The sequence below is a fragment of the Paramisgurnus dabryanus genome, chromosome 10 (genome assembly GCF_030506205.2).
Source record: "Paramisgurnus dabryanus chromosome 10, PD_genome_1.1, whole genome shotgun sequence".
In the NCBI taxonomy this organism is placed as follows: Eukaryota; Metazoa; Chordata; class Actinopteri; order Cypriniformes; family Cobitidae; genus Paramisgurnus; species Paramisgurnus dabryanus.
In genome coordinates, this window is record NC_133346.1 from 25,512,051 (window position 1) to 25,524,745 (window position 12,695).

At 38.0% G+C, this 12,695-nt stretch overlaps 1 protein-coding gene across 8 annotated transcripts in view; it reads right to left on the reverse strand.

The window, feature by feature from the left end:
• Positions 1-1,233: 1,233 nt before the first annotated feature.
• The window catches only part of sec31a (SEC31 homolog A, COPII coat complex component), a 29,627-nt gene continuing 18,165 nt past the window's right edge, over positions 1,234-12,695 (reverse strand). Inside the window, exons 19-28 of one of the 8 annotated variants that reach the window (XM_065240627.1) lie at positions 11,274-11,471; positions 10,382-10,477; positions 8,591-8,684; positions 7,032-7,340; positions 6,720-6,755; positions 4,632-4,690; positions 4,301-4,555; positions 3,819-3,929; positions 2,466-2,537; positions 1,234-1,977 (exon numbers count right to left, since the gene is read on the reverse strand). In XM_065240627.1, the coding sequence (XP_065096699.1) occupies positions 1,798-1,977; positions 2,466-2,537; positions 3,819-3,929; positions 4,301-4,555; positions 4,632-4,690; positions 6,720-6,755; positions 7,032-7,340; positions 8,591-8,684; positions 10,382-10,477; positions 11,274-11,471 (1,410 nt within the window). In that variant the 3' untranslated portion in view covers positions 1,234-1,797. Of the gene's footprint in view, positions 1,978-2,465; positions 2,538-3,818; positions 3,930-4,300; positions 4,556-4,631; positions 4,691-6,719; positions 6,756-6,986; positions 7,341-8,590; positions 8,685-10,381; positions 10,478-11,273; positions 11,472-12,695 lie in introns of all 8 variants that reach the window. The other 7 variants (XM_065240628.1, XM_065240625.1, XM_065240631.1 and 4 more) reach the window with 7 other exon arrangements.

Below are 12,695 nucleotides of genomic sequence, written 5' to 3' on the forward strand. Positions count from 1 at the left end.
ACGTGCACATATTTTGAAAAAAAGAACCACAAACGTGACGGCTACATACATGTTGTGAAGAACTTTGCATTGAGCGCCCTCGAAAAAAGAAGTCACCGGCCACCAGTGGTATTGAGTACATATACCTTGAAATGAACATACTTTCTGTAAGGCAAACATTTTACAGAAAAATGTTTTCTATTGGCCTTATAAAATATAATTTGTTGGTGGGTTTTTGTTAAATGTGAGCCAAAATTATCTCAATTAAAAGAAAAAAGAAAGTACTTTAGTCTGTGTGCATTGAATTTATGTAATACACAAGTTACGCATTTTTATTGTTGGTGGTTTGAAGAGAGTTGTCCATTGGAAATAGCTGATCTTAAAGGGATAGTTCACCCCAAAATGGAGACTGTCATTATTTACTAACCCTCAGTTGTTCTAAACTTAAATGAGTTTCTATCTTCTGTTGAACACAAAAGTAGATATTTTGAAAAATTATGGTAAGCAGCACACAGGTTTAAAGCAACACGAGGGTGAGTAAATGATGACAAAATAAGTTCACTTCCAGTCTTTGTGCTAAGCTAAGCTAGTGGGGGCTGCGTCAGACAGTGTTAGAAAGGCATGTATGGACTTATCCAACTCTGGGGGATACGGTGAATAAGCTAAATTCCCATAATCTGGGCATGTTCCTTTAAAGATATAATTTCCTAGTGCCACCACTCAATTTTTTCAACATATAACACCAACCCAGATGAGAGATCATAGGACTTTATTAAAGTTTAAAATTACCTTACCTAAAGAAGCCAAAACAGCCACCTCCATTTGTTTTTAATAAAAACAAACTCAACTGCAAAACCAAGTATTCTGACCGTACAGAAATGTAAAAAAAAAGGTTTAGCAAGCCTTAAAACATTGCGCAACCATAGATGCAAAAACACAGTGAAAGAGTGAGCTGACTGGGACTGTGGTAAAATAAAACAAAATGTCTGTTGATTATAAAAAAATATTTTTTTCCCTTTTTCAGGCATTTTTCTTCTAAAAACAAATTCTATCATTTCAAATTCTTTTATTTTTAATCAGAAGCACAACTCCATTTCCATTATCCTACTAAGGATGGTGCAGATCTTTTTTAAGTCTAATGTAAAACAGACATGTAGTGATATACAATAAAGACAGGCAGCATTATACTACATGAATGAAGATTTCCAAATTTTTTAATGCTATGATTGCCAAATACGGAATCAAATCCACTCTTCAAATAAATATAATTTATTCAAAATGATTTTGCTTGTTACCATGTTGTTATATTAACCCGCTTTTGCAGAAGCATAAAGTAAATAAAATATTTTGAGAAACAAAACAACAACAAAAAAAGAGGTTTCCCAATAATTGTAAACATAAAATCTGCTAAAAATCAAACATGAAAGATCCAACAATTAAAATGCAAAATGACTGAGGCTTCTATTGTTTTATGCATGATGCACTTCATACAATTATCATCTTACTTCGCTATTTTTTACATAAAGCATAAGACATGCATTTCATTTCGCAAAGTTCACTTTGCATTTCAACTAAAAGGGGAAAGCCCTATTGCACTCAGCTCTGTCATGATTACAAATTCATAATATCAACATTTAAAATACATATGACAAAAAAATTAAAAGAATAAACAAATGACATAACCTGGAACTCGGGACACTGCAATATCCCACACTTCTTAGACAGGCAAAATATATGCACATCTGGTCCTTACTAAATGATGGCTTAAGATTTGTGAGAATACTGTTTTTTGAGTTTGTAATTGAGTTTGTGAAGATGTCAAACCCCCAGTTTGTTGGCCTGTGTCAGCACCACCTTCAAGATTGGCATGAAGGCTGAGGTTTCACTAAAGTTGCTGTTGCTTACGATGTGTGTGTGGATGCTGAGTCCATCGGTGTAAGAGCGACTCTCAATACTGCGTGCCATATTGTGAAGGCCACTTACAATAGCCGGAGACAGCTGAAGGAGAGAAGCCGTGTGTACGTTTATATCTTAATCAAACTGTTTTTAATCACTGTGAAGAACAGACTGTGGAAATTCATTAAAAAGTAAAAGGGACAGTTCACCCTAAACTGAAAATACAAATACAAAAACAAATACTATGGAAGTCAATAGGTAATGTCAACTGTGTGCTTAACATCATGTATCAAAATATTTTCTTTTGTGTTTAACAAAAAAAAACATTGTTTATAACAACATGAGGGTTATTAAATGATGACAGAATATGCATTTTGGGGTGAACTATCCCTTTGCTAGTATGAAGGATGTTTGGTTTTTTGTTTCACTGAACAACAGGGGAGAAGACATTTTAAAAACATATTTTGTTTCCACAGAAGAAAGTCAATAATATGAATTTCTAATGGCATGAGTAAGTGATTTTTGGGAGAACTTTAAAATACCACACTGGATTTAGTTAATATAAAGAATATTGGCAGTAAAATACTCACAGCCTGTTCTCTTAGCTTGTCATAGAGATATTCAAGCCTCTTGTGAGCATCATCCAATTTCCTCTTGGTTTGCTGTAGGATGAGAGGAGAAAATAATTGTTACTTTTTGATGATTGCATGACAATTGATTTAATACAACATCACTTGCAAACAAAGCAACACTAATATATTAATTAATATAGTAATGATTTATTACGTTACATTAATTATTTTTTTAATTCTGTGAAATTTTTTTTACATTTAGGTCCTTAAGGACAAGCTGGGTGTTTATTTCAGAAGGTCAGAGAGCAGGTGATACATAGTTATATACTTTATTCCTACATTTAGGGCTGTGACGGTGGCAAATTTTTACCACCGCGGTGGAACCATCAACAACAACCGCCGGTGTTGCGGTGGTGGGGTCCATGGGGGGGTTAGGGTGGTTTAAATGGTGAAAGAAAATAAAGTTTCAATAAATGCGCTTCCTGATGTGCGCGACTTTAACCTGGTAAAATTTTTATTTCACAACAAAAGACAAACGTGATGTGTATGTATCACTGTCACTGGAGACCAAAAGAAACTAAAGCAGACGCACAACACAGTGACATGGCTAAACTCCAACGTGCTGAGTTATGCTAAAATCCACCAGTTTAGTGGAAACGCCATACATGGTAATGTAGCGGAGATTTGTGTATTAACATAAAACAATGTTATAAATTTGTATCTTAGGCTTTAAATTACTGTACAACTTTTGTTATTATTATTTCACGTGTAAAAAAAACTGCAATTTTTACTTATTATTTTGTTTAATCATTCACCTGATATGTGACATCACACAACCGCCGGTGGCACTTCACCACTGCGGTGGCATTGCACCACCGCGGTGGTGCGGTGGTCATGACAACCGTCCCACCCCTACCTACATTAAAACTTTTGTGCAAAAACATTTTCTAACATAAGTTAGAGGCTTTTAAGTAAAATAACACCTCTCTGGATGAAAATCTGTCTTGTGACACCTATGACCAAGTTTTCCATTGACAAGAGGGATGTATGGCGGCAGTGGCTCAATGGTTCATGTAGGTTGTCTACAAACCAGAAGGTTGGTGGTTCAATCCCCAGCTCCACCGGACCAAGTGTCGAGGTGTCCTTGAGCAAGATACCTAACCCCAGCAGCACCCGACGAGCTGGCTGGCGCCTTGCATGGCTGACACCGCCATCGGTGTATGAATGTGTGAGTGAATGGGTGAATGTGAGGCTAATTGTAAAGCCTTTGGATGGCCATTGGTCTGTTAAAAGCGCTATATAAATACACTTTTGTTTTGCTTTTAGTGAAATAAACGATTGCGTATACAAATTCATTGTTTGTGAACAAACCGGGTCTGAGGCTGCAGTCAAGCACTTCTGGATTAGTCCTTCAAATGTCGTCTTCAGAATCAAGTGCTCCTCCGGGATTGGTTTTTTGATGATCTTCTCAGTAGGTATGGCCTGAAGTGCCAAAACACAGTGAAAAGTAAGACCATTGAAACACACAATGTTAAAGGAACAGTATGTAGGATTGTGGCCAAAACTGGTATTGCAATCACAAAACTTGTGGCTAAAACTGGTACTGCAATCACACAACTGGTGGCCAATACACAAAATGACAACATAAACATTAGTTGAGGGCTGCAACTCAGACCACTGTTGTCAGCGATATAAGTATTTGAAATGAAAACGATTTCTTAATGTCTAGTGACATATCAGGGCCATTTGATGATTAATTGATATACATTTCTTACACACTGTTCCTTTAAATAATTAAAACAATTCAAGCAAACACTTCTCATTCAGCATTAATGGTATATATATCAAATGACCTTTATAATATCTCCAATTGGTGCTCCAGGTGCACCTTCCATGTTCACCTGAGGCATGTTGGGATTTCGGGTTGGGGGACCCATGGGATGCTGTTGGACAGGGTTGAAAGTGGCTGGGGCAATAGGCTGATCTGGAGCCTGCTGTTGTGATGGTAGATGTGTCTGCATACCAGGCGCTATTGAGGTCTGAGGATCCCCCAGATGGGTCATAATTGGCGCTGTGATGGGAGCAGGGGGTGTGAAGTTTTCTGGGATCTGCAGACCAAAACAGATGAGGTTTCTGTGAAATCAGCACAAACAATGTCCAACATAATCTTTAAATAAAACTTACGCTCTTCTTTCTGGGTGCTCTGTTGAGTGCAGGAGGATCATTCCATCCGTTCTGGGGTCCTAGATAAAAAAATTATATCATTATGCATCTCTACTGGTAGTGCAGCACTGTCCAACTTTTTAATGGCCAGTGCAAAGTAGAAAGCAAGATTTCAATGCTTAGCAATGACTGAATACACTTATTCATAAATATTATTGATAATTACAGCTGTCCTGATTTTAAGAAAAATTTATTCTTTCCCCGCCAGCATATTCTTTTTTTTAAGTTGCCAGCCAGTACTAGCTTTTTTATGATTTTCTCAAAAGTTCAATGCTTTTCAGAAAACGTTCTTCTTCAAATATATAAACATACAATATATCAAATTAAAGAACAGACCCTCTCCGTTCAAAAACAACAAAAACACGTTTCGTTCTATCTTCATTTGTTCTCTGTTTATCACATCTCAAATATGGGTAGGTTTCCTCAAAAATAACAAATTTTGAACAAAAAGATGAGATTATGTCATTTTTGTGAAGGACTTTTGTTAAAGGTCAGAGTCAGAACAATGATCAAAACAAACAGAGTATTTACTGCTTTTGTATACGTTAAGTGTGTGGAAACATGGATTGCCGTAAAAACTCGTCTTTGGCAGGAAACGTTTTATTTAAATTGACGAGATAACTCGTCAATGGCGAGGAAAGAGTTTACAGAAAGCATGCATTAGTGATTTGCACTAACAGTTGTGATCAAATCAAATTTGTAAAAGCCTCAATATAAGATGAGCAATTCCACAAGTGTACAATGCTTATAATCAATCAAAGTATAATCAATGATGATACAAGTGACTTAAAGCGCATTCAAAGTATACAATTTATCTCTGTTTCTGGGTTCCCTAGGATACATATCTTATTTTAAGGTCAGTTTAGGCATATAAAAATGTTAACAAAGCCACAGAGAGATTTTACAAATGAAATTTCCTATTCTAGTACAAACTGACCTACATTACTAACAATGTAAAAGCGAAACAGCAGAGCCTCTAATGACTGCAAGAACGAATAATGGATGTTTTTTATTATGTTTTGGCCAAGATGATAGACATGAGATCATTGCATAATTTTTTTCTTAACACCATTCCAGCAACTAGGGCTATATAGACTATTTGGCAAGATGTACACAACACTGGTCCAGAAACACTTCCTGTTTCAGTTTGTAACCGTTTTCTTTATTTCACATATATCTTAAAGGCGCTCTAAGCGAATCTGTGTGACGTCACTTCTTGTTGACGTTCGAAGTGTTGTCAAACAAAACGAAGTGTAGCTAACTCCTCCTCTCCCCCCTCCATCCCGTGCTTTCTGAAAGTCATAAACGCGCCCAACCACCACTGCCAAATCCTTCTTGTCGTTTATTGGCTGGAACACTTTGTTATGTTTCGTGGTGGTAGGTTTGACCACTTTGTTTTTGTTGCAGTTTGTGGAGACTGGGCTGTCTACAGAGACAGTGTTTTTTACAGTGTGTTCAGGGGACAGGCAGCTAGCAGATGTTTACTATAGATGTTTACTCTATAAAACAAAAAAGTTTTATGGCCTAAAACATGTGAATTATAGCACCTTTAAAGATGTTTAACTATTTGATTCAGTTCTATATATTTTTTTGATTGTATTTATTATCCCAATGTTTATGTAGTGTTAAAAAACTGAAGCAGGAAGTGCTTTTGTGTTGTTTACATCTTGCAAAATGGTTTATTAATGTCCAGATCTGGTTAATCTACACATGCCAATTTCAACACAAGTTAGGGAAGGACAATTTGGCATCTCCAATTTACCAAACCTGTATGTTTTCTAACTGTGGGAAAAAAACGGAGTAAACCCACACTGACATTGGGAAAGCATGCAAACTCCACAGAAAGATAATTTCATTCATTTAAATGTCATTTTTAATTAGAAATTACTTAATCACTTATAAAATGTGTTAAATTACTTCTAGTTTGTAAAAGCTAGTGCCTGATTAGTTTAAGCAATTATTTATTAGCAATTTAACTAGTGCTGGCAAATCATGGTTCATTATATTAGATTGCTGTAACTCTCTCTCTCTCTTAATATATATATTCACCATCCAAAAACCAGGAGGTATCTTGGTTTATTCCTCCTGTGAACAAAATATAGTTAATAACATCATTAAAATATAACCACACTAAACAAATGGAGACACTACTGTGTAAAGGATGTTTTTAATATATGACCAAAACCAAGCTAATTCTAGGCATATTTATGGGTGGGCAAAGACTTGAACTTGAAATAATTGATTAAATTAAGGACTAATCCTTGGGTTTTAATTATTGTGGTTTGTATGGTTTCAAGCAGTGACTATGGTTCAGACCTGTTCTCTGGGAGGCTGGAATCAGGGCTGGTTCAATCTCCGTACCTGAAGCTCTCCGTACAACGTGCGGAAGATAATCTGTGGGCGACCCCGGCCCACCATGCTGAAAAGAGACTCCAGAAGAGAAGGGAGGAGGAGAGAAAGGCTGGCCTCCTTGTAAAGGAGGAGCCCCAGAAAACATAGGAGGAGGTGCCGGCTGAGAGGAGGCAGATGGTGCAATCTGCGGAGGATAGACAGCAGCGGAAGAAGAAGATGGAGGTGGATGAGGAAGAGAAGAAGCCGTAGAGTGTTGGAGAGGTTGATAGATGGTTGGTGCCCCAGCGGCAGGTGGGAACCGCTGAACAGGGAGGTAGTCTAGAGTTCATGAGGACAACAGAGAACAGGCAAATGCAGTTAGTTCTTTATCAGTGAGCTCTGTTCAAAACCCTAGTGAGCTGCCTATGTAGGCAACATCCTTAATGAAATGGTATAGAAGTGATCCAGAACGCTCTATGTAGGCAAACGCACACGTCAAATAGTATTCCCTTAAGAGAAACGTATGAAAGACTTAAAGGCGTTCTAAGCGAATCTGCGAGACGTTAGTTTTTGTTGACGTTTGAATTGTTTTCAAACAGACGGAGCGTAGCTAACCCCTCCCCCTCCCTTCCGTGCTTTCATGAACGCGCCCAACTCCCACCCCCAAATCCTTCTTGTCGTTTATTTGCTGGAACACTTTGTTATGGTTTCTGTTTGTAGGTTTGGCCACTGTGTTGTTATTGCCGTTTGTGAAGCCTGGGCTGTCTACAGAGATCGCGTTTTTTTTACAGTTTGATCAGTGGACAGGCAGCAAGCAGATAGTGAGGAGATGTTTGCTGTATGTAACAAAAAATGTTTCATGGTCTAAAACGCGTCAATTCACTTAGAGCACCTTTAAAAGACAATACGTAGTGCACAATGAGTGAAATATTCTCTCAATGCACATTCTACAATTTTGCACTATGTATTATGGACATTGCATTCTCTCTGGAGTCGCTGCCATAGTATTTGGTCAAAACAAGCTTTTTAGAGGCAACATATTATGCTCACTTGATGCATTCAAATGTTGTCTGTGGTGGCGGCTCACTAGGGTTTTTGAACAGAATGATAGGGTTATTTCACGGTACAAGAGCAGTTATGGGTATGAAAATATGCAAAGTGAAATGATGTTAACATACAGTTAGCATACATTTCCACACATGACATTTCACTAAGGGTTCATGCAAAGACTGTAAAGCAGTCTGAACAAAGAATTCATGCATTTCTAGAAGCACTGAAGGTGAAGTGTCTAATTTCTGGATTGTTTGCTTTAAATGATACATTTCAAAAGACTTTTTAAAGATGTCAAATAAATCTTTGGTGTCCCCAAATTATATATGTGCAGTTCTAGCTCAAAATACCTTGTATAGATAATTTACTATGCCATTGAAATTGCCACTTTGTAGGTTTGAGCAAAAATGTGCCGTTTTTGGGTGTGTCTCTGTCAATGCAAATGAGCTTATCTTTGCACTAAATGGCAGGGCCGTGGCTGGATAGTCCAGATTAAGGGCCTGTATTATTATATGTCTAAGAGTACTGCCCACACTTACTCTGGTACTGCTGAGAGTACATGAAAGGAGTAGAGGCAGGTGCAGTGACACTCCCTGAAGAATGAACGCCAAAAGGTGGAGGTATGGGCTCAGCCTGAAAGAAGAGGGTTAGAGGAAATGTAAAACATATTTAGAGTGTCTATCACTTCTTATGTTGAGAGGACAGCTTGATGCACTCATTCCGTATGATACCAACATTAAGGATGTGCTATAAATGTTAACTTCTAATGACTTGCGTACAATGAGGTTGATTTAGGGTCATGTCCACCAGACCCATTTCTTAGTAGCTAATATATGTGGAGTGTATGGAGGAGCAAACATGCAGGAGACAATCTACAATTTAAAGGCTGGATGAGATGCGCTTCACGCTGTAACTCTTGCGAGACTGTATTTAATTAAAGGAACTGAAGAGATGTAATTATCAGTGACATGTATATACAGATATAGGAACGTACAACGCATCAAACACTGGAGTAGCAACATACCACAGTAGCAAGAGAAAAAAAGTAATCATAGAGTTAGTAACATCCCATCACAGTAGCTAGAAGCAAGACAGATCATTTTAGAAGGTTTACGGTGTCAGAAACTATATAAGATGCTATTAACATTAAGATAGAGAGTTTTAAAAGATAGATTCCATGTACTTTTAAGAAATACTCCAGGATCAATATAGGTTAAGTGCTATAGACAGATATGTGCTAAGCTTTTAATTAACACATGTCTAAAGCATTTACAATATACATTTAAAGGTTAAGATAATAAATGACAGAGTACACTGTTTTAGGTACAGCCACCGGTTATTAAATATAATATTGTGTAATTATATAACATTAGTGTGATAGAGTTGCTTACTGTGTAAATGTTATGTTTAAAAAAAAACATGTTTAACCACTGCAACTTTATTTTCATGACAATTCAGCACCCCTCAATACTCAATGTAATGCACTTGACTTTATGTTTTTTGTTTATTTGATTATTGCTACCCTTTATCTTACAGTAAACAAAAACTGCTACTTAATAAACAATGCATCCATACAAGACGATTACATTTTAAATAATGTTTTGCACTACAGTAATTAGAATTGCATTGCAGCAGGGGTTTTCAAACCTTTTTGTAAGCCGAATCCCCTTACCGAAATTATTTACTTAAAGTACACCCTAAAATGTTAAGTAAAAGCAAAATTGCATGTTTAACTAAAAAAACCTCAATTCTTTTAACCCCTGGCATTTGTGAACCCCAGTTTGGGAAACTCTGCATTGCGGTAAAGACAACTGGGTGGTGCCTAATTGTCATAAAAATACAATACTAAAAATGTTAAACTTTTTTGATGCAAAATTATCTATGAAGACCCTTTATATAATAATTTAAAAAATGTATCTGTTGTCTAAGCAAGCACGTTACTTTAGTGATGTATAATCAGACACTTCACATCTAGAACAGTTGTCTAAACAGCTTAAAAAAACACATTTTTGTATGAAATAATTTTTACCCTCTTAAATAGTATTGTCTCTAGACTAGAAGACATACATTTTGTTTGTATAAACTGAGGGGTGAGTTCAAAATATTTTCTTGAAGACCCAGGACACTAGATTAAGTGAGCCACCTATAAAATTCCTCAAAGGACATCTGAAGAAAGGTTGCTAGATTTTAAAAGAGGAACCTATTAGATATAAAGCAAAGATAATGTGAGGATATCGGAAGTTTAGAGATTTAACAGAGTTAAAGTGTTGCTGGTGTGGTATGTTTGGTTTACATTTGTGTGAGCAGCGCGGGCACAGCTCTGTCTGTACCTGCGGGTCTGCAGCGGGTACTAGCGGGCGAGGGAAACTGGGCAGAGCTGTTGGGGTTTGGTTACTCCAGGATGTGACAGTAGAGGCGGGTCTACCCTGAATACAAACAAACACACACACACACGCTTGTTTTGGGCTACTGAATGGGGGAGGGGGGGTAAAACAATGAAAGGAAGGGGAAAATGCCCGCTGATGCAAATGTAATGTTAACAAAATGCACCTGGACAAAGCCATTTCTGTATGGCGTTGCCACATTTTGTTAAAGTTAAACACTTATGGGGCGATCACACTGCCAGACTTTTTGCTTGAAAGTTGCCAAGCAGCTTTGTTGTCGTCATAGTGGACGTTCCTACTGCTGAATGCCTTTATGTTGGACAGGACAACTGACATTTTAACACAAATAGAAAGTATGTCTACTGTATATAAAACCATATATAAAGAAAAAAATCCCAACAAGACGTGATTTTTTTGTGAGTTTATAACAGCTAAAGGGTGCTGTAGGCACCAACCAAATGTTGTTAAACAGCAACCAAAGGTAATATTGGTCAAATATATTCTTCCATCAGGCAATGTCCTTTTTTCAGAAACAATTTAAACAAGTGCTTGTAATGCAACAAGAATGCAGTGGCGCACTAATGCTGATGTAATGCGATTACAGGTGTATGTTTCTACAGTCATTACCAATTCTTATAAATACGGCTCAACCAATTATTATCAAGGGCCAATATGATCTGTTTAAAAAATTACATTTTAGAAGATGACAACATTCAACAGAGAAAAGTGCTCAAATAAAGTTCCCTTACTAAAAATTACTTCCCTTTGCTTAGCCAATGTATGTGTGAATGCATAGTAAGCCCTTGTTGCATTCAGTTGTGTGTTTGTGCGTGTTTACCTGATGATAATACTGAGGGGGTCCAGACGAAGCAGCGGGCCGTGGAGGTTGTGATTGGACTGGTGTGTACGTCTGCCCCGGTACAGCAGCGGGAGTCACTGGTTGAACATTCTGCATTACAGCTGGAGTCACTGCAGCTACGGCCTGCTGCTGACCCAAAGCTCTACTCAGTCGCTCTCGTAACTGCTGCACAGAAACCTGTAAAATGTAGAAAAAAAACACAGACTGCATTACAGTTTATATACATTTGTTGTTTTACAGATGAAATATAGAAGTAATAACATATTTATATATCTAAACATGCATACACATGCTTAAATACAATATATACACTCACCGGCCACTTTATTAGGTACACCTGTCCAACTACACCTTAACGCAAACTTCTAATCAGTCAATCACATGGCAGCAACTCAATGCATTTAGGCATGTAGACATGGTCAAGACGATCTGCTGCAGTTCAAACCGAGCGTCAGAATGGGGAAGAAAGGTGATTTAAGTGACTTTGAATGTGGCATGGTTGTTGGTGTCAGACGGGCTGGTCTGAGTATTTCAGAAACTGCTGATCTACTGGGATTTTCACCGACAACCATCTCAAGGGTTCACAGAGAATGGTCCGAAAAAGAATAAATATCCAGTGAGCGGCTGTTTTGTGGGCACAAATGCCTTCTTGATGCAAGAGGTCAGAGGAGAAAGGCCAGACTGGCTCCAGCTGATAGAAAGGGAACAGTAACTCAAATAACCACTCGTTACAACCAAGAATGCAGAAGAGCATCTCTGAACGCACAACACATCAAACCTTGAGGCGGATGGGCTACAACAGCAAAAGACCACACCGGGTGCCACTCCTGACAGCTAAGAACAGGAAACTGAGACTACAATTCGCACAGGCTCACCAAAATTGGACAACAGAAGATTGGAAAAACATTGCCTAGCCTGATTAGTCTTGATTTCTGCTGCGACATTCATGAAAAGAACATGAAAGAATGGATCCATCCTGCCTTGAATCAGGCTGGTGGTGGTGGTGTAATGGTGTGGGGGATATTTTATTGGGGCCCATTAGTACCAACTGAGCATCGTGTCAACACCACCACCTTCCTGAGTACTGTTGCTGACCATGTTCATCCCTTTATGACCACAGTGTACCCATCTTCTGATGGCTACTTCCAGCAGGATAACGCACCATGTCATAAAGCGCAAATCATCTCAGACTGGTTTCTTGAACATGACAATGAGTTCACTGTACTCAAATGGCCCCCACAGTCACTAGATCTCAATCTAATAGAGCATCTTTGGGATGTGGTGGAACGGGAGATTCGCATCATGGATGTGCAGCCAACAAATCTGCAGCAACTGCGTGATGCTATCATGTCAATATCGACCAAAATCTCTAAGGAATGTTTCCAGTACTGTGTTGAATCT